Source organism: Epinephelus moara, chromosome 1, assembly GCF_006386435.1.
Source record: "Epinephelus moara isolate mb chromosome 1, YSFRI_EMoa_1.0, whole genome shotgun sequence".
Taxonomy (NCBI): Eukaryota; Metazoa; Chordata; class Actinopteri; order Perciformes; family Serranidae; genus Epinephelus; species Epinephelus moara.
In genome coordinates this window covers 32,277,100-32,298,140 of record NC_065506.1, presented here as the reverse complement: position 1 = coordinate 32,298,140, position 21,041 = coordinate 32,277,100, and the positions used below count along the sequence as shown (strand labels likewise).

General features: G+C 43.2%; 1 protein-coding gene across 1 annotated transcript; it reads left to right on the top strand.

Annotated features, from left to right (window-relative positions):
- The first annotated feature begins 299 nt into the window (after positions 1-299).
- On the top strand, positions 300-15,739 carry LOC126394006 (coiled-coil domain-containing protein 81-like). Its single transcript, XM_050050529.1, has 15 exons — positions 300-374; positions 492-525; positions 993-1,123; positions 1,212-1,286; positions 1,370-1,535; positions 3,954-4,068; positions 5,129-5,222; positions 5,689-5,835; positions 9,045-9,143; positions 11,028-11,197; positions 11,285-11,363; positions 13,503-13,613; positions 14,022-14,131; positions 14,229-14,354; positions 14,568-15,739. Exons 1-15 carry the CDS (start codon positions 300-302, stop codon positions 14,704-14,706), a joined length of 1,671 nt encoding a protein of 556 aa, XP_049906486.1. The 3' UTR covers positions 14,707-15,739.
- The last annotated feature ends 5,302 nt before the right edge of the window (positions 15,740-21,041 follow it).

Genomic DNA, 21,041 nt, shown 5'->3' with positions numbered 1-21,041 from the left:
GTGTTTGGGTCTTATCAGTGCGTAAGTCGGACTGTGTCCAGTGCACTGTCCTGAACATGACATTTTTTCATGACATTACAGCCCATTGACGGTAACTACAATAATGAAACCTGAACTCTGAAACCTTTGTTGTAGTTTTGCGTCAGCCACAGTAACAGTGACAGAGGAGTCACTGTGCTCCTCTGGAAACCCGGCTCGCTGCGCGCCCCGCGGGGGTGCATTGCTTCAAAGACAGAGACGACAAGACTGCAGAGAAACCTCTTTAAAAGCTGCATCCAGTGAGGATATCTCCGACGGAGATGACTGACATACTGCGGCTGGTGTCAGAAGTGGACAGGCGGATCTTCCAAACTCTCTCCCAGCTCTCTGGAAACGTAACGTTAAAGCAGTGACTCTGTGATGAACTCTTAATACAGCTGCTGGTTGTTTATATTCTGTGCATACACTGCTGATGAAGTGCTCATGTGTCTCCATGTCGCCGTTTTTTTCAGATATCAACTGTATTTGGGCTGATGTGTCCGATGTGTGAGTTTTAGGAGTTGAGACATACAACAATTATATCCCATCCATTTTTATTTTACATGCTGGTATCAGATCGGTACTCGGTATAGGCAGATACCTAAGGTTCAGGGATCGGAATCGGTATCGGGAAGGAAAAAGTGGTATCGGTACATCTCTATTGTTGACGTTCTGGGACACCGTGTCAAGTTCTGCCTGTTACATGCATTGTCTTGGTTTGGAGTACCAAGATTTGGCTTTAGAATCTTACGGGACGCAAACACTGCTCTCTCGGGTTAAAGTTTGTGTTTGTTGGACCCATCCACCACCCCTCATGCCCGCCCCACTCAGTCATTTGCCGCCTTAACTTTCGTCCTTGTCCCGCTGCATTTCCCCCAATGCTGCCGATAGCCGTTCATCTATAACAGCAACAAGCTGCATATTTTTTGCCAACATCTAAGGACGCCTTTTTCGTTGGTTTCTGACGACACAAGTCACTGCCCAAGTGCCGGATTTTGATGACTTCAGAGAAACTCTTCTTTTCCTCTTCAGAGCTTTAGCCTCTGAACAAAACGTGTTCCTCACCTTCCAGGGAATTGGAGTTTTGTCCTTTAAGAACAACAAGGTGGCTCACCTGCTCATTCTGTTTCCTAGTTGTGGACTATGACCACTAGTTGTCTGTTAAATCTAATCTCATCGGATGTTGTTCAAAGGTGCGGATGAAGTTCAACAGAGATTTTATTAATGCCATGGATGGAACTGGTCGTCGGCTGTTGACCTTTAACAATGTGAGTATAAAGAAGTGTGTGTTTGTTTAAAGAATGCACAGTCCATGTATCCATGCAGATCATCTGTACATTTACCCCTGCAGAGACCTGGGAGCAGTGTCTCTTTACTCTCTGGTGGCCTGTCCAGGCTTCAGAGGCCACGGACTGCCGTCACCCTGCCAACTGTCTGCTCTCCTCAGCCAGACAACAAAGCCGGTGACAAAGATCTATGGTGCTTGTCACCAACTCCAGACCAGAGGAATGCAGGAGGTGAAAGAGCTTTTTGCACAAGGCTGACAATTTGGGGTTTGATAGCATTTTAATGAATCTAAATTAAGTATTGAATCAAATCCAAATCCTTTCAAATGTCTCAGCAACTTGCTGCATTGGAAAGAGACCTTTGTTCTTTACTGTGAGGCTGAGCTGGGGCTACAATAGCTGTCGAAGCTGAAATAAACAAGATGTGGCGGAAATTATGTTAGCTCTTATTAATCATATAAGCACTGTGTGCTAATGACGCCTGGGATCCACTGGCGTTTTTTGTGTCCGCTGTGGCGCTTATGCCTATTCATTTCCTATGGATCGCGTCAAACCGTTGCTGATGTCCCCACAAAGCATTTTGGGTAGGCGTCGCGGCCATTTGAGCAGCTCCGGCGCGTCCAAAAGTTGACTGCGACTCAACTTTATGCAAATTAACCCGTCAGACGTGAAGACACTATCCAATGGGGAGCAAGCTCGGTGGTGGTCTGTCGTGATGTTTCGTTTACTTTCCCTCTCTGGAACAACATGCAGTATAGGGTGGACCCAGTGGCGAGGTCGCTGTCTCCTCCAGATGTAAAGTAGCGCTACAACGAGAGCTCTTCTCTGTCTACGATTCATGGCTAAAATGGCTGCTCAACAAAAACACAAATATATAGATATGATTTCTCCCTCCAAAATACGAAATCAAAGAGGGAATCATTGTGGTTGGTCGGTGTTATATGGTGTTTAGCATATTCCTTGCTGCTACAGTAGCCGCGTCCATCTGTATTTGAAGTGACTTCTTGGAGTCTCAGCTGGTTTCCTTGGCAACCTTACAAGAATGACAGGACTCAAAAGGGTTTTTGTACATGCAGGCTAGCTGCTTCCCAATGCTTCAAGTTCCTATGCTCAGCTAAGCTGTTGTACTTTGTTTTTGTACTCTTTTGTGTGGGCCTCACACACCAAAGTGAATTCCAATCTATGTTTTTTCGAGGTGGCAATAAAGACTTGACTTGACTTGAAGTGAACCGTTTTTTAATGCTTTAGCTTCATATTTATTACACGCGAAGCAATTTTTCCTTTTTAGGGTCTTCCTTCTGCTGTAATATGACACAGTTGTGTCACATGCCCTGATAAGAGGAGCTGGCTGCATTTGTCTCCACAGCAACTAAGGTCAGGGTGAGATAGGTTGCTACATGCCTCAGGCTTTGGCAGGACTTCAGGGACAGGAAGCATGATTAAGGTTAAGTCAGGTAAGAACAGCTTCTGTTTCTTGTTTAGAAACAATAACTAATAGAATCCTCACACACACACACACACACACATATATATATATATATATATATATATATACACACATGTATACTTTTCTAAAGATACCAAATAATTAAATAGACCCTGTTTTAAAGGACACCTCCTGAACCCTTAAATAGACCCTGTTTTAAAGGACACCTCCTGAACCCTGGGATGACATACAAGGTATTCACTATACTGCTTGACAGTGATTCTCCTCAGTCGAGCTTCTTTACACGCATCCAAGTCTCTTGAAACTTCTTTAGTTAAGAATTAACCAGCTCTCCAAATTTTGATCACATCGCACAGACTTGAGAGTGGTATCAATCTTCTCGTCAAACGTTTGTCAGGATAACGGTTAAGTATTTCCCAAGGTGTCAGACTATTCCTTTAAACTCTCGCTGCACTTGAAGATGAGTGTTGGAGATCTCGGCCGCTGATCCTCCACAGCTACACCTGTCAACCAAAAATGGTCACTTCTAGCTCTGATAATATAAGATGGCGACGTCCAAAATACCAAACTCTGTCCACAAATCAATGGGGGTGACGTCATGGTGGCTGCATCCATTATTTCGTACAGTCTGTGGTAGCTGTATGCTTCCCTCTGCACAGTGATAAAAAGTTAATACATGAAAGCGCTTACAACAAGGTCTGTGGAGTATCATGATTTCAGGAAAGAGATATTGCTGTTGGGTTTTTCAGTGTGTTGTTATGACGCTTTGAGCACCACAAGCCGAGTGTCATCTAGCTCCGTTGTATTCAAGAGAAGGCATACGTCTCTACTGCTGATATCTACAACACTCTGTAACTCACACTATGACTGATAAATAGCCCTACATGTAAGAGCAAAAATATGTATTTTGTATTATGGGATGAACTGTCTCTTTAAGAATGAACAACTCTAATAAACAGCTAATTATAAAAGACTGGATTTGTTAGAGCTTAACGAGTCCAGGCATTTTACCAAATTGGAACTGGCTGTTGAAACCCATCCCGATGAAAAACAGAATTAATTGGGTGCAACAGAGGTTGAAATACAGCAAAGAAAGAACGGCCATTGAGTCCAGAATGACAGAACAAATAATGATAGATTTGAAGCTGCCTTATGAAGAGCGAGACAAGTGCAGCTACTCAGAGTGTTGTGTGTCTCTACAGGAGTTCCCCAACAGAGAGAATCTAAATCCCATCAGCCACTGCAGCCGGCCAAGATGAAAGCTGTCAGCCTGTCTGAAGAACTAAATCCAAACCCCCCCACGGAGGCCACAGACAAGTACAGCACACACAAAGACAGCACACACTCTCTATGGAGAGGTTCAGTTTGCAGTGCACATAGCTGTTGTTTGCAGGTAGATGAGTCAGCGAGAGCTGAGAGCTCAGTGGTGGTCTTATATTGTTACCGCCCCGAGGCAGCTTCCAACTCCATCAATGATGCAAAACTACTCATGGGACAGATTCCTCCTCTGTCATCACCTCCCTGCATTGTCAGCACACACACACACACACACACACACACACACACACACACACACACACACACACACACACACCTGTAAATTGTTGTTAAACAAAAAATCTGATGCGAAAAATTATAAAATGTGGGAATAAGACTGAGCCTGACTACAATAGGAAGATCCTCTCTAAAGTTTCAAATGATTGTTCATCTTGTTGCAAGTCCACCAACACCCTCTATGCACCAGCAGCTGATTTTCAGTGTCATAACAGATGACGGTTGACTGCTTTGACACTGCTGCTCCGACCTTGTTTTAATTGTGGAGTGTCAAATAAAGACCCAACGACAAAAGGTCAGAAAGGCAGAGAGGTGGGACAGAGTGGCGCACATGCAGTGATAGCACACAACAGTTTGTGCAACAGCTGACAGTGACATTTGCTCCGTAAATTATGGGGATAAGCATACAAACTTCTCTTGGAGTACATTCAGTTGTGTGATGCTGGAATTGGAAGCCTGCATTGTACCATAGGAGCATCATTTGACATGCGGCAAATGAAGCGCATCAATTTTCACTTTTAGTGTGTTTGGGCCTTTCAAGCCCCCTTCACCCCTTAGACACATGTCTATGATGCAAAAATGCCCCATGTGATCAAATAACGACAAATAACGTGCAGATTTATACAATGTTCATGCAGACATGTCAACACTAATATAATCTATGTCTAGTCTATGAACATTGTAACATTTAATCATAAATTCTTAGGCGATCACTGGTTAAATAATACACTTTACCATAATAACACCAAACTGCACATGCACTAGGAGGTCGTTCTCTTTGATTAACAGTATACAGTGGTAAAGAATCTGTTCCCACTCCCAGGCCAACCACCTCCATCACACCACCAGAGGCCACTCCCAAACTGGTCGAACCTCGTGTGAACGTCAGCTGCTCTGGTCACACCCGTGCTGGACAGGTGAGTGTCTGCATGCGTGGATGCGCTCATGCATCTGTGTACTGTAGGTGTGTAAGTGTAAATCTAATCTGGGTTTTATAGTTGTCTCTAAAATTCAAGGTGGATTCACTTTCTTGGTGGAGTATAATGTTGCCCTGGATGTACCTAGCCTTGCACCCAGTATGTGCTCTGACTGACTCCAGCCCTATGAGACCATGCACAGGATAAGTATTTCAGGAAATGGAGAGCTGGAGAATGAAATTACTTTACAGAGCTTAATACACCAGATTCAAAGCTTTATTGCTTTTAGAAAGCAGGTCTCTGTCAAGCGGGCTGTAGGGATGTTCTTAAATCTATATAACATAAAACCCAAACAATGCATTATCTACAAATTGTTTGTATCGGAAAGTCGGTGAGTAAAATGGTTATATGTTTACATTACTAACTAATTACAGTGTGTAAAGTAGCAACTGTCATGTCATCGTAGGAGCTGTGCTACCTGTGTATGCAGCGGGCACAAAGAAACGTTCCAGTCTACCTGAGGGAGCAGCAGCAGGCAGAGGAGAAAGCTCAGGAGAAACTCTTACTGCTTAAAGAGCAACTGAGAGACAAGCAGTACATGGACAAAGAACAGGCGAGTACATGTGTTTGTTTGTGTGTTTGAGGATGGCGGATTGATTGAGGATTGGCTTACCCTGATATTCTTACCCTAAGGGTACGTTCATCAGTCACACATGAACGAATTTAACATTGGCAAATATCACTTCCTGTTCACTTACATTCAGCGTGAGCAAACAAAACATTTGCTTTTGGTGGCAAGGTAAATTGCATCTTCGCATTGTGTGGAATTTACCTTTGGTGAACCTTGACTGGTGAAATCTCAGCCACAACTAATAGCAAAGAAGTATGTGTGGAGGAGATTGTTGATGGATTGTTGCCGTGTCTAACCAGCCAATATTGTGTAATACTGGCTAGGAAAAAAGTAAACCGCCCTTCGTGGGAGATGGTGCCTGGCTGGCAGTGAGTCAGGAGACAGGCATGGAGTGCAAGAAAATTGAGAATGTCGCAACAACATTACATTTTGCTGTATGTCTTAACAAGCTCGCTCACATTAGGTAACAAGTTAGCTTTCCATGTGCGTCAAATTCGGCACTACCCAGAATCAGCGCAAATGGCGTCTCGGCAGGTGATGGTCACTCGCCTGCAGTCGCTTATGTGTGATCTTGCCCTAAGCCTACCAATCTCTCTCCATGCCTAAACCTAACCAATCCAACCAACGAAGACAACAAGCATAAGCCAGTCCCATGCCTTCACCATCATCGGAAACAATATATATTTGGCTTCCTAAAGGCAAATTTGTGAATCCTAGAATAGCAAAGAAATGCCCCACCTTACTCTCCCTCTGACTGGCTGGTACGTGTTGCCTTCATTGGTTGGATTGGTTAGGTTTAGCGATGGAGTGAGATTGGATAGAGTTAGGGTAAGAATGTCAGGTTAGTCAGTCAGAGGTAGAGTAAGGCAGAGTAGGGCGGGACATACTGTCACTATCTTAGGACGCATTAGTGCCCCAAACATCGAATGTACAGATTGTACAAATGTTAGCTCTAAGCTTACTAGAAATGGATGTACCAACTCTGTCCTTGGGAATGTGTCGTCTGTGTGTGTGTTTTTTCTTTTTCAGCTCAGCCTCCAACAGTCAGGACTCAACAGTTTTACCTGGTCTTTTAGTTATTTCCCTCCAGTCTTTCTTCTTGTTCCTCTTGTCTCTGCATGTTTGTTGCAGTTGACGTTCAGTTGTTGTTCAGTTTGCAAAATAAATATGAAGAACTTTGCCTCACTTCTGTCTGAACATGCACTAATTGCAGGCGTCTACTGGGGTGTTTTTTGATATGTGGGCGGTCATGCCTCTTCCCAGCATTTGATGTTTTATAGGAATGCAACTAGGCCCATCGGCTGGCTGCTCCCAGATAACAACCGGATCAAAATATTAGCTCATTTGGAAATTTTCTCTTTCTGTTTCTCATAATATCAGTCTGTCTTCATTTTACATCAACAACTGTAAATGAATCTGTATACTCGGGTTGGCTGGCTCTCCTTTCAATTTCGCAGACTTTTTCATTGGCATCCTCCTTGTATATAAAGCTATTCTTGGCCAACTTCCAGCATACTTATGTGTGTACATAAAGCAAAAAAATGTTTTTATTGTCTGTACCAAGGGTACGTACAGAGTTTGGTAAACAAGCATGTATGTATGCAGTTCCTTATATGTAGAATCTTCTGCAGGAGGACTTACAGTTGCACTCATTGGTTCATCTTGGCTGTTTCAAAGCACTGTTGTAGGATTTTTGTACACAATCTTCATATTCCAATATCACGGCGTGTCTTAGCTGGTCTTTGTAATCATGTGTAGCTGCCACTTTTTTGCGTTTTTATGGTTAATTTATAGTATTTATTAACATACTTTTTGGCTTTTCTTTATAGTAATCTTACTTTGTGTTTTATTTTGCTTGTTTTGTAGCTGTGCGTTTTTATTCTGTATTTTTATTATTTTTTATTGTTTTTAATGTTAAGGTTTTCTCTGGTTAAATAAAGGTTAAATGAATAAATACAAATAATAATATTTAAAGTTTCTGGGAAAGGACGCAAGTCACACTGGATGCCCCTGATTTGTATGAAGTAGTCTGAATTCAACTTTATGCAATTGAGGAGCGGATACTAGACTCCTTAAAACACAACGCTCTGCTACTAGAACGTATTGCATAGCTGCTTACATAGACAATTAATGGGAAGCGTGGAAATGACCAATCCTGTGGATACACACCATAAAAGTCCACAGCCAGACCTCACAACACCTACATACAGTATGCTCATTCCAGCATGGCAGTTTCCTCGTAACGACAATGCTAGCAGGCTGATGTTAAGCAGGTGTAATGGTTACCGTGGTCACTACATTAATTTAGTGTTTTAACATTTGGTAACTAAGTCAAACACAGCTGTTTTGTACAGCTGAGGCAGAGCGAGATGCGATTTGTTCTGCACGTATTTGGTAATAAACCAAAGTATTGGATAAAAGAACATTTTGACCTGATGGCGCTAGTTGTTATGTTGAGGGATCACCAAAGTTATTACAGCTGATCCCGAGGGGAACATGAATGTTGGAAACAAATAGCAATTCATGTGATAGCGGTCAAGATACTGCAGAAGTGGACCGAACCACAGACTGACTGACCAAGGGAACTTCCCAGAGCCACGCTGCGAGTGTGGTGAAAGACTATGACTGTGCAGGTCAAGTGGGAAAGGGCTTTAGTACTGTAAAAAAAAAAATATGTTAACATATGTCTGCTTTAGGTTACTGGGGTGATTTATGAGTGCTCTGGAGATTTTTTTGTTTTTTCTAGTGAGGAAAAAAGGGATCAGAAAACAACACAACACACAGGCTGAGGAAGTAGAAACAGTTGATTGGATTGTGAGAGGCAGAAGTAAGTTAAAACTCACACCATTATGTCAAGAGAAAATAAAAGCAGCCATAAAAACATGAACAATAAAACCATCGGAACAATTGAGGAGTAAAGGGTGGTTCCAGACTGGTTGGGGCCAGAGAGCTGAGAAAACAGCTTCGTCCTCTTCACAGCACTGGAAAAGAGGTGTGGGACATGTGGGATATTAAAATTGAAAATGAAACAACTTTAAGTGCTTTGCAAGCTGTTTTTGCCAACACTATTTAACGGTTCAGTAAAAAGTTCATTTTTTCCCCTGGTGAGTTTAAGTCATGCTCTCAATATCTTTTGTTTTCTAGTCAATATTATGATAAAAGGTGTGTGTTTTTGTGTGTTCATCTGGCAGGAGAAGCTGAATGAGCAGCGTGAGCATGCAAAGCAAGTTGCTACCTACAACCTGCACATGTCAGAGAAGAAAGAGAAGACTCACTGCCCTCTCTTTCCTGTGAGTAGAGCTCAACATTAAAGTTGTAAGATTTCAGTCCTGGTACTCCACGGGTAGCTATATGAAATACCCCCGGAAGAGCATCTGTTTCCAGTGCAGCCAAAAAAAATCACATTGTTTAATAAAGAAATCAGTCAATAAGTGGTCCAGAAGGAGCAACAGGAGAAAGAAGTAAAGATAATATTTAATACAGAATACGAGCGTACAGATTAACAGATGATTTGTGCTGATTAAGATTTATCAGAAGTCTGACACCAGGGAAATATTTTGTGATCGAGGGACAACTGAGCGGCAGCAGGATAAATCCCCCCATGGAGTCTAGAAACTAGTGGTGGCTGCTGACTCAGAGGCTGCTGACTGCTGAGGCGGATGAGGCTGATGAATCTGTAAAGGCTAGGTGGTGATGGAAAGGTGGAGGGTGCATATGACTGCAACAAGGAAGAACCACGGCAGAGAAAGTATTACATTTAAAATGAGGAGCAGTTAAATGATAGACTGACAGAAAAGATGTGTCACTGTGTTACTGGTTGATTGTGAATCAGCTGATGACTCAGTTGACAGACCCAGACGATCCCTAGAGATAATAAGTGAGTGTGCGAGCAAGAAGTGAAAGACAGGGTGAGACAGAAATGACCAGCCTGAGCATGAAAAGCATTGTCTCCCTGACTGAACTTTTGCTAGAGCTTCATTTAAAGGGATAGTGCACCCAAAAATGAAAATTCAGCCATTATCTACTCACCCTAAATGCTGAGGAAGGCTCTGGTGAAGTTTCAGAGTCCTCACATCCCTTGCGGAGATCAGCGGGGGGAGCGGCTAGCACACCTAATGGCAGATGGCGCCCCAGACTAACATCCAAGAACACAAAATTGAATCCACAAATATCACCAACATGCTCATCCCTAGTGATCCAAGTGTGCTGCAGCCCCGACATAAAAAGATGTTTCAAAAAACATCATATGAACTCTGTTTTTAGCCTCACTGTAGCCTGTAGCTCTGACTGCTTCTCTGTGCTCCGCACTCAGGTGTGCGCGCTTGCGCGAGACCAGCGAAAGCATGAGCTTTGCTTACCCGTGTTTACATCACATGACAAGTGCGCAGCAGGGGGAGACAACGGTAACCACAGTAGCTAAAAGATAATTTGCACTACGGTCTTTTAGCAAAGGACAGCCCAACATGTCTGAAGACTTTGAAATTGAGGAGGAACAGCATTTCTTTGTTGAGCCATATTTGTTTGCTCACGCTACTGGACGAAGCAGCCGCCGCAGCTCATGAGCCTAACCCTCAGCCAGAGGCAGAATACCAGAGTCGAGCACTGGAAACCTGGTGGTGTAGTTGTTTCAAATGCAAAGCAGAGCCAATGGATGAGGAAAGTCTTTGCTGCTCAGACTGGGAATTGGCGATGCCTGCACTTGAGAATCTGGACATCAGTACTGACAAGACTGCTGCTCTTCAGAGACCGTGCATCACCGATCACCCTGAGCACACACACGTGAGCGTGGAGCACAGAGAAGTAGTCAGAGCTACAGGCTACAGTGAGGCTAAAAACAGAGTTCAAATGACGTTTTTCCAAACAACTTTTTATGTCGGGGCTTCACGACACTTGTATCACTACGGATGAGCAGTATGGAGATACTTGGTGGTTTCAATTTTGTGTTCTTGGACGTTAGTCTGGGGCACCGTCTGCCATTAGGTGTGCTAGCCGCTCCCCCCGCCGATCTCCGCAAGGGATGTGAGGACTCTCGGAGGAAAACTTCACCAGAGCGTTCCTCAGCATGAGGGTGAGTAGATAATGGCTGAATTTTCATTTTTGGGTGCACTATCCCTTTAAACACGTTAAATGTGAAGCATCAGCATCAAAGTGTTCTCTGGGATGCTTGTGTTTAGACTTCATTCGTCTTCCCGGCTCGGCCCCTCACTCCTGCCAGGAGGATCCAGCAGCATCGTTACATGGACGAGCTTCAGAGACAGATAGAGACTCGGCGGCGACATGAGGCTCAAGACCAGCAGAACCGTCTACTCATGGAGCGTCTAGACCAGGTCCAGCTGGTCCAGGAGTGAGTCTGTAACCCCTCAGGCATGTGAGATCATCATCTGTTGTGTTAACTACTGTGTCACCAGGTGTTTCTATGTTTGCATTTTAGGATAGCTTTGCAGAGAGCTCAGCAGCTCCAGCAGAAACATGAGAAAACTACAAATTACAAAAAGGCTCTGGACACGCAGGTAAGAAAGAGTTTGAGAGATTTGAGCTCATGAAATGAACATAAGATTATAAATGTTCTCAAATTTACTGACATTTGCAGCCAGTTATGGAGAATACATGGTCACTAGTTTTCATTACATGGTTATTTTTTTCTGGTCAACCAAACAGCTGTGGTGTTAATAGGATACAAAAAATATATTTTAGGTAAATTGAAATCTTTTACAGAAATGCTTTTGTCCCTTTCTGTATTCCTCTCTGATTTCTGAAGAATCTCAGCTGTAACATGAGATTATGGATGGCCAGCTGTTTTTGTGTTTCTCATGAGGAAGGTTGTAGGTCAAAGGAAGGCAGCAGAGTAAAGCTGCCGCCCATCCTGCCAGGCAAGGGCACCAGTGCAGGAAGGCTGCACAGACAAACTTAACACAATAAAAACTTGTTAAACTGGACATAGTTATGTGGTTTATGGAACTATAAGAAGGAGTCAGAGTTATATCATGTCATTAAACTTAAATAAACCAGTTCTGCTAACTTACATTCTCTGAACAACAGCAACAGCAAAAAAAGTGATTATTCAATTACTGGATTTATGTAACAAGTGTAGATAGCTTGTCAGACTGAACAGAGAGAATCTTCTTTGCAACTTCAAATCAAAATCATTCCAGTTTTTGTAAACAAAGAAGCACACATTACATAATTTCGTCAAAGGGGAAGTCCACAGATTTTATCCCATAAAGTCTGCTTACAAGTCTTGGGGAGGACCACTCCATATGTGAAAAAAGGTGTATAAAGCCTTTTGTGGCTCCTGGGGGAGCTGCATGAAGTCTGATAAATTGACAGTGTCTGCTATCAGGAATTTAGTGGACGATGAGGAGGCCAGAACCATTTATTTATATTTTTGTGTGTTTTGCAATCAAAATTAAAAGTTTTTCACAAGTCATAACTCAGTTTCCCAGGTAACACCTGAGGGTTTGACTAATCATGACCATCCCATGAAGTTCTTGTGTAATCAAAACATTCATCAAAATAGGAAGAACCTTAGATACGACTTTGCAACGGGAGATATGTCTAATCTGCTCAACTCAAAGAACCGTTTGGCTCAGCTATTAGCCAGAAAGAACGTTAGTAGCAAGATTCAGTCAATAACATTGCGTACAGTTGACAAACAGTAAATATATTTTGACAGTAGGTTTTAATAGAAGACAAGCTATTCAGCCATGTCATTATCCCCCATTCAATATCAAGATTTTCATGTACAAATGATACGCAATGTGTAACCGGCTGCAAATTGATCACCAAATGGGATATAAGATGATTGCTGATGGCCATGGTTCTCTGCCAGAAACTGGTCCCTTCAAGTGAGGGAGTTCAAGTATCTCGGGGTCTTGTTCACGAATGAAGGTAGAATGGAGCGTGAGATGGATCAATGGTTTGGTGCAGCTTTTGCAGTGATGCCGGTGCTGCGCTGAACAATCGTGGTGAAGAGGGAGCTGAGCTAGAAGGCGGAGCTTTCGATTTACTGGTCCATTTACGTCCCAGCCCTCACCTATGGTCATGAGCTCTGGGTAGTGACCGAAAGAATGAGGTTGCAGATACAAGCTTCTCAGTTGGTGTCCTGTATTAGGAATTAATGGTCACCCTTCAGCCAATCAGGACCAAGTATTTACCCAGACCACAGTGTAAGTGATGTTACTTGAGTCGGCGCTGGTTGACTCTGAGGACTACAAGTTTGGGGGGAAAATAGACCTCTGTAGCCCACTCCTCATCTCTACTGAAGTCTACATCTACTGGACTAACACACCTGAATCCCAGACCAAACTGTTGGCAGTCAAGTTGCATTGTGGGTAATGTAGGCACCAGGTTTTGACAAGGACATAGAATTAATGGTTGCACAGCTGTTCTTTTGTGTTGTGGTCACTTTGGCTTCAAAACAAAAGTGAAAAAGTTAATGGAGAACCTGGTCTACAGAAATTGTCTCAATAATTTTTGGGATATCAACAAAGGAGGCCAGCAACAGTATTTTCATCTGGCTTTGTTTTGACGTTGTGGGCCAGAAAGCACCCATCACCAGACTACATCTTGTCCAGTGGGCTGTTTTATCTGCGTTATGGTAACCTTACAATTGAAACTGTAAGTCGATCAAGTCTCTTCTGTCCTTTTAGGTGGGAGATAAGAGGTGTACACACCCACCAGAGTGCCAGGCTGACAACTGCGGGTTCAACCGCTGTGAGACAGCAGCCAGCAATGTAGAGAGCCGAGAGAGGGCACAGAAGGTCACCTGTTTCTTAATGCTGCCATTAACCTTGCTTTTCTCTTGTGGCTTCATGCAAATGGAAGAGTTGTTTAATTTTACTACTATCTCGGCACTGTTTTTGTTATTTGCAGTGTAAGATGTACTTAGAACATTATTTTTACACCACTGTAACGTAAGTAAAGGATCTGTTAGTATATGTGATTGGATTAATATCATTGATTGATGCATTAACATGCAAGCGGAAGTTTCCTGTTGCAGCTGGTTGAGGTTTACAATAGCTAATTCTATTTTATATACTAACTTTAAAAATGCATCTGATTTTATTAGTTTGCAACCGCACTGCTTGCACTGTCTATATTTACGCCCTGGGCCTAACTGCAGTATTTTGTGACTGAAGTTGATGTGATGTTATTCTACCTATTTGCAGCTCTTCCAGTTAAATTTCAGCGCTGCCACTCAGAGAAAGAAGGAAGAACTGCAAAACCGGCAACAACAGCTGGAGAAAGAGAGAGAAATTCTCAAACACAACAAAATGGAGTGAGTAAAGAAAGATGGGAAATGAAAGAAACGGAAAACAATGAGGATGTGGAAACTATGGTGGGTTGTCCATCTCTCTGGTATGTTTCCTGTCCAGGCTGATACTGGACCGCATTAATCGCTTTGAGAAGAGGCGGGACATCAGTAAGTCGCTAGAGGATGAGTGGTGTCGCAGTGCGAAGCTCAAGCACCAACAAGAGGAAGAGGAGAGACGCTTCCTGAGGTGTGTGGATGTAGGATCACTTTGAGGCTCCATCAGCATTCATCCGTTCACTTACATATATTCGTACAGTTATAAGTTGGTTAACCATTCACACACGCACTTACTGACTGACCTAGAAGACACATAATGGCCAACATCATCCATGTAGGACAACGTGTTTTCCTGATCATTCATTCTGTCTGCCTGTGGTTTGTTCTGCCTCCCTGTGGTCAGGTCTGCTGGTCAGCTCCTGGTAGATAAGCTTGCACAGTACAAGCGCTGCTGCCAGTGTCAGAGGAAGACCACCAACTGTGGAGAGACCAACATCTGGAAAGAGTCTCATTACCTCTCTGGCTCACAGTTCATGATCTGACAAACAGTGTAGCCTGCAGCAGCACTTAAACAACAGTACCTCACAGCCTAAACAAGACCTCAACCCTTACAACTCATTATGTGACGGTCACTAAAGATTATGATGAGTCAAGGATATGTGAAGCGACTGATACTTGTGTGTTTTGTTGTTCAGCATGCACGCTCCTCTGTTTTAATGTGAGATTTAGTATTGCTCCGTTCTTAAATCAGTCTTCAGAGTTTGTTGTACTTTTATTTTTCCTAGAATATAGTTGTGTTTGGTAATTATATGTCACAAGACTACATGTTACAATACTAACCCATAACATATTCAGTCAATAAAATCATTGCGAATTTCTCTCACTTTATCAGCCGTCTTACACAGTCACATACACACACAGGTGTTTCTTGATGATGAAACACAAATAAACAAAGATGCACAGTTTGTCCAAAGGCTCGTGTTGAGATTATGAATCACTTTGCTGATTAAAATTGTTTCGGTCGGTTCAAAGTAGCTATTTTACTTTTTTCTCAGGCTTAGCAAATACATCACAGATGAAGAAAAGATGTTGCTAAAGGCTCTTGGCTGCGGCTTTAAGTTCACATTTGTGTAGCTAACATTAGCAAGAGCCTGGAATCACAGTGTTTCCTCCGCCTCACTCCCCGCCGCTACAGAACTATTCGCCAGGAGATGAGCAGGCAACCGCTCAGCAGGCAGACCCCCAGTCAGTGGCCGCAGCTACCTGGATCCAGCCAGCGCAAACCTGGCCAGTCGCGATTCCCTGCCAGATCAGCGAACTTTCTGTTGCTGCTGTTAAACAGATTAGACCCGGAGCTGCTGCTGGCCACCAGACCGCTGTGACACCCGGCGCTGAGGGGTTTGCGCTGGCCGAATTTGATCAGCTACAGTCAGAAACAGACGGTCTGTCTGCAGTGCTGCTGCCTGCTCTCCTCCTGGGAAAGCAGTCCACAGCAGCGGGAGGTGGAGAGACGGTGGGGTGGCTAACGTTAGCAAATTCTTGTGTCATTTATGGTTTGATAAAGAGAGAGAGCAGGGCAAGCAGCTGAGTTGAACCGAGTGCAACTGTACAATGAAATAAAATTTAATAAATCAATGTATGGGAACCACTGGGTTACTGTATGAAGTATGTGCATATGAATGTGCTTGTCTGTGGGAGGGGCTTAGGACAGAGTGGGGAGCGCTGCAGTAAGAGGGTGTACTTTCAAATTCTACCCTTTTTTTTTTTTCCTTTTCCAAATCTCTGCCTACCCCAGTTTTAACTTAGAAAAGTTTTTTCAGACTCTGAGATGGTTACACTTAGAAAATGTAAGGTTTGCATCAGTGCAGTACAGGAGCAAACAAAGTAAAGAGACTTTCTGTGGTGAATGTCCTTGTCCTTGGACATGACATACTTTAAAGGGCAGCTGTCCCATATCTGACCCTGAGAAGAGATGAGGGAAGCTTTTTATTGTACAGTACATACAGAGAAGTATATTACTTACAGAGAGATGAAAAGCAAGAGGGCCCCAATAGGGCCTCAAGTTTGTGTGGACTGCAAGGACAGAAGGAGTGAAACACAAAAACAAATCATTGTAAATGACTGTGTGTTCCTTCACAAGCCATCGGAGGTTGAAAACAAATTGGAGCAAAGAGAAAAGTGAGGAAAACAAAACAAGATGAGGATGAAAGAAGGTATGTGGCTTTGATACGAGAGGACGGGTTCATGCAGTGGGGGAGTTTCTATAGATGATAAATGTGTTGCAGGATCATGACAATATTCTTCTGGCTGCGGTCCCAGATCCCTGTGAAAGCAGAACTCTTTTATAATGAGCTCATGGAGGCATTTTTGAAGGTCTTTGTGCCGAAACAGATGCACAATTAACTGCTCCACACACTCTGGCTGATTAATTACGAACTGACAGATTATGTGTGTGGACAAAGACATGCGTGTGTGTGTGTGTGTGCATGTTGTGTGGTAGTACAGAACCTCTTGGGACAAGCTTTATTTATAGGAAAGAGACATGCGATCCAGAACAGGATCCACCCTGAAAAACACCCACAAAACCACACAAGAGAGTCAGATCATCCATTAAACTAGTTGATGCACAATAAATTACTGCTGCAGACCCATTGCAGGTCACAGAGGTATTTGAAAAACACTACTTGTCTTTTCAATGTGCAGGTGTACATCATTTTATAAGCTTGTAAAAATTACCAGATGAGGTATGCAAGGGGAAAGAGTCAGAAATAAAGTAATCCGTGCCAAAATGCAGATTTAAACCAAATTCAGCAAGTGAGACATTCCTCAAAATTGTCTCTTTTGAGTGTTTGTATGTGCCAGTGTTTGACCCACCCATCTCCTGCAAAGTATTGTGGTGGGTTTTATGGGGGATTTAACAAGCCTTGGTTGATATGCCCTGAAGTGATGTTCCAGTACTCAGAACTCAAGTGGATTTGAGATGGATCAGACCTTGAAGAACTTAGGGAGTGAACATGTTGGTATGCTGATGTTAGGGCTTGGGCTTTTCCCACAAACTATAACCAAGCCTCTAAGTATTAGCTAAAATGTAACAAAAGCTCTTTATGCTTTTATCCCATTTCTAGCATGGATTGCTTTCTCTGTGGATGGTTTCTTGGACTTAAATGTTGAATTAGAGGTCCAGTGTGCAGGATCTAGGAGGATATTTGGCAAAAAATGGAATATAATGAGTGTCTTTTCTTAGTGTATAATCACCTGAAAATAAGAACTGTGTTTTAGTTAGCTTGGAATGAGCCATTAATATCTACATAGGGAGCGGGTCCTTGTCCACAGCATCCACCATGTTTCTACAGTAGCCCAGAAGGGACACACCAAAAGCTCCAGATACGGCCATTTGTGTTTTCACGTCAGCCACCGTAGTTAGCAGCGTCGGAGTTACGCTGGTTTGTAATGTGAAACTGTTTTATTCAGTGTTTTAACTGTTTTGATCACCTGGTCTGTTTGTTTTAGCAAGGACGAGACCTCTGTGGATAATTTGGTTCACGGTGTCACAGTGGGCATTTTCATCCTCCACAGATGCCATCATCCCAGCTCATTCAGTAATTTTCCATTCACCCCGCCTCATCACCACACCTACCTCTCAGCCACACATTTCCTGCCCTAGTGGCCACCACACCCACCTCGTCAGGCTAACGCTGTTTACCTGTGGATCATTATCCTTCGCTTCACAGATACTCCTTGCCAGATTGTTCTTCGCCTCATGCAAGACTACCCAGCGTTTGTTTCAGGACTGCTTCCATAGTATCGCCCCTGCCCATCTCTGACTCTCCTGCTTCGTCTGCTCCCCGGTAAACCACTCTGCCTTCTGTATTCGACCACAAGCTTTGCTTCTGCCTTCCTGGTTCCTGTTCGCCTGTTCGCCTGCTTCCTGCGGCTGTCTGGAAAGACCGTCACCCAGCTTTCCAAAGTGAGTTTACCGGCTCAGTCACCTGTGATCTTTTGAGCTGTGGATTGCCTCATCGTGCAGCAATATGCCTCGCCTTTGAGTGTGCGCCACAGATTCCACGTCGTCTGCTGTCAAGCTCTCCTTGCCTGGCTTTGCATTCTCAGTGAGTACTCCTGGTGTTCGAATCTCAGCTCTTCGGCCTACCCCTTCTTGTTACCATCACACGCCATTGAACTGTCTGCTGTGTGTGTGCACCCGGCGGACGCCAGCACCTCATCTGCATGCTGCTACAGCATTCGACGCGGGGAGCTGCAGACAGATCCTATTCCCCTGTGGACTGTGAAACTGAACATTGACTCTCTGTTGCCTCACCAGTCTACACTCCCTGTATTTATTGAAGTGGTGTATTAAAGTTCAGTATAAACTGTTCCGCCTGTCCCTGGTGTTGCTTTTGGGTCCAAACTCCACCCATTACACATGGTAAAAAAAGGTTCTTGAACATCTGGATCAGAAAAAGGGGAGCACACACTCTGGCATGTTGCTAACCAAGATGCCAAACAGCAGAATTTGTGGTGTGCAACTGCTTTATTCAGGGTTTTTACTGTTTTAATCACCTTGCCTGTTTGTTCTGGAAAGGAAGAGACGTCTGCGGAGAATTCGGCTCATGGTAAAAAAAACCCTGAACAATGACTACTTAAGGAATTATAGCCCGGACAAGTTTTAGCTGGTTACAATCTGCAGTTCACTGTGAGACGCCACCAAATCCCCCTAAATCTTACACACTGTTCCTTTAAATGTAACAAACGCTCTTTATGCTCTTTTGCTAATCTTACTAGCAGCATGGTTTACTTTCTCTCTGGTTTCTTGGACTTGAATGCTGCTTTAAATACTGAGGATTTAGGACTTGGAAACAATGTCTGGTGACTAAACTACAACACTAGATGTATTTGGACTCATCATTGTCATTGATTAGGTTCAGTGAGGTGATGTCGTCTAAGCTGAGTCATTGGCGAGCATTGTGGGGTTATTAGATGGGTGGAGGGCACTGCCTCATGGGGTATCTATGCTCCCCTGTGAGAAGCAGACAGGCAGCAGGAGACCAATGACAACATACTAAAGCTGTTTGTCATACACATGATGACTGATAACCAATGGAGGGGGTTATGTGAGGTTGTACTAATTTGCACTGCAACAGCACAAAAGTGTCCTCACATATTTGGCAGAAATGTGAATTTATTTCCTCTGGAGGAAATCTGTAAAATTAAGGAAACTTGGGAAACATAGTGAACACCCTCTATTTCCCTCTCTCTTCCCCCAGCCTTTCTCTTTTGTGTTTGTGTGTGTGTAAGTGTGTGCGTGTTTCCCAGAGCTAGTAGATCTAATGAATATCCATCCTAGTTTTACTGGCAGGCAGATTGTGGTTGGCTTATTGACAGTTAGTGTCCGAGCTTCATTTCAGTTCCAGATGTTCCTACCCTGCCCACACGCCATCCCACAGTGACCAGAGCATAATCTCCGTGAACCAAACCAAATCGTGAGAGCAGGCGGGCTGCATCTTTGAATGACAACCAGCACATGATCAGCTGTTTACACTCTGAGAGAAGCTAATGGAGAACGACACTGTGTGTATGTCCACTGTAAGAAAAACCTGTTATGTATAAAGTATGATTACAGTTCAAATGAAACGAGCAGGGGAGCAAAAAGCCTCTTGTATATTCATATGGTTCAGATACTATTACCCTGTATATTGTATCAGGCTCTGGGTCAAAATGAAGATACTTGAAAGCTGCACCAGTCAATATTTTTATATTGAAGATATAATATGTAACATGTCCGCATTAAAATGTCAAAACATGACTAGACATATATAATTTGTTGACTTATGCACTTACACTATACCATACGCTTCCAACAATGTAGATGTCTCTGGGTTTCATTTGGGTGCCTGTATTACCCAAGTAACAGTAATACAGCATGTTTTCTGTCACTTTTTATTCATGAATTTTATGCCATTTTCAACACAGCAATACAGTAGAGAAATAAATTTATTGATTTATTTATTGAAGTGGACATATTTGGACGAGTGGAGCTGCTGAGGAACAAGGGGTGGACTGTAGGACTCAGTGGGCCTGTCCCATTTCTACTCTTTAAATCTTCCACTTGATGAGGGAAGTGAGAAATATTAGGGTAGGGATCTTTCCCTAAGAAATGGGACACCACTTCATGGTGGCATGGCCGGCGTGCAGGCATACGCCACGCGTAGTAGCGGCGCAATGAAAATGTCGGCTCCAGCGCTTGTGTTGTGGCGTGTGCTAAGTTTATTCTTCTCCGTCTGATGAATCAACGGAGAAGAAATGCTGAAAACAGGAGGCGCCTACGACATCTTCTAGTTCTGATTGATTTTGTTCAGATAAGTCGATTTGTTTAAATATTTTCACGCTGTCTTCAACCGAGTTGCTGATGAGTTTACGCTAGTCCAACCATCTGTTGTTTGTATAGCCTACATTCCGATTGTACAGTAACAAATTGTTTTCCAAAATTTGCCGAAGTTGCTGACTTCGCGAGGTGTTCTGGGAAATTTCATCTTCCACTTCGTTGAAAGTGTGGGTCGGGGCCCCCTTGGAATCTAGGGCAGGTTTCAAACCACTTCCACTACCTCAATTCTGTTTTGGGACACCACTAGCCTAAATGTGAACACACACAACCAAGTGCAAGTGGGTATTTCTAGGGGAAGTGTGAAAGCGGCCTGGCCCTTAATTATCCATAACTTTAACCCTTAAAGGGCCAGTGTGTAATATTTGGCATGGTTTATTGTCAGTCTGAATCTGAATCTGAATATTCTACCCATTAATATGTTTATACAAGTGTATGATCGCTATAAAATAAAATTTGTTTGGTTTTCGTAGCCTTATAATTATGCTTTAATATATA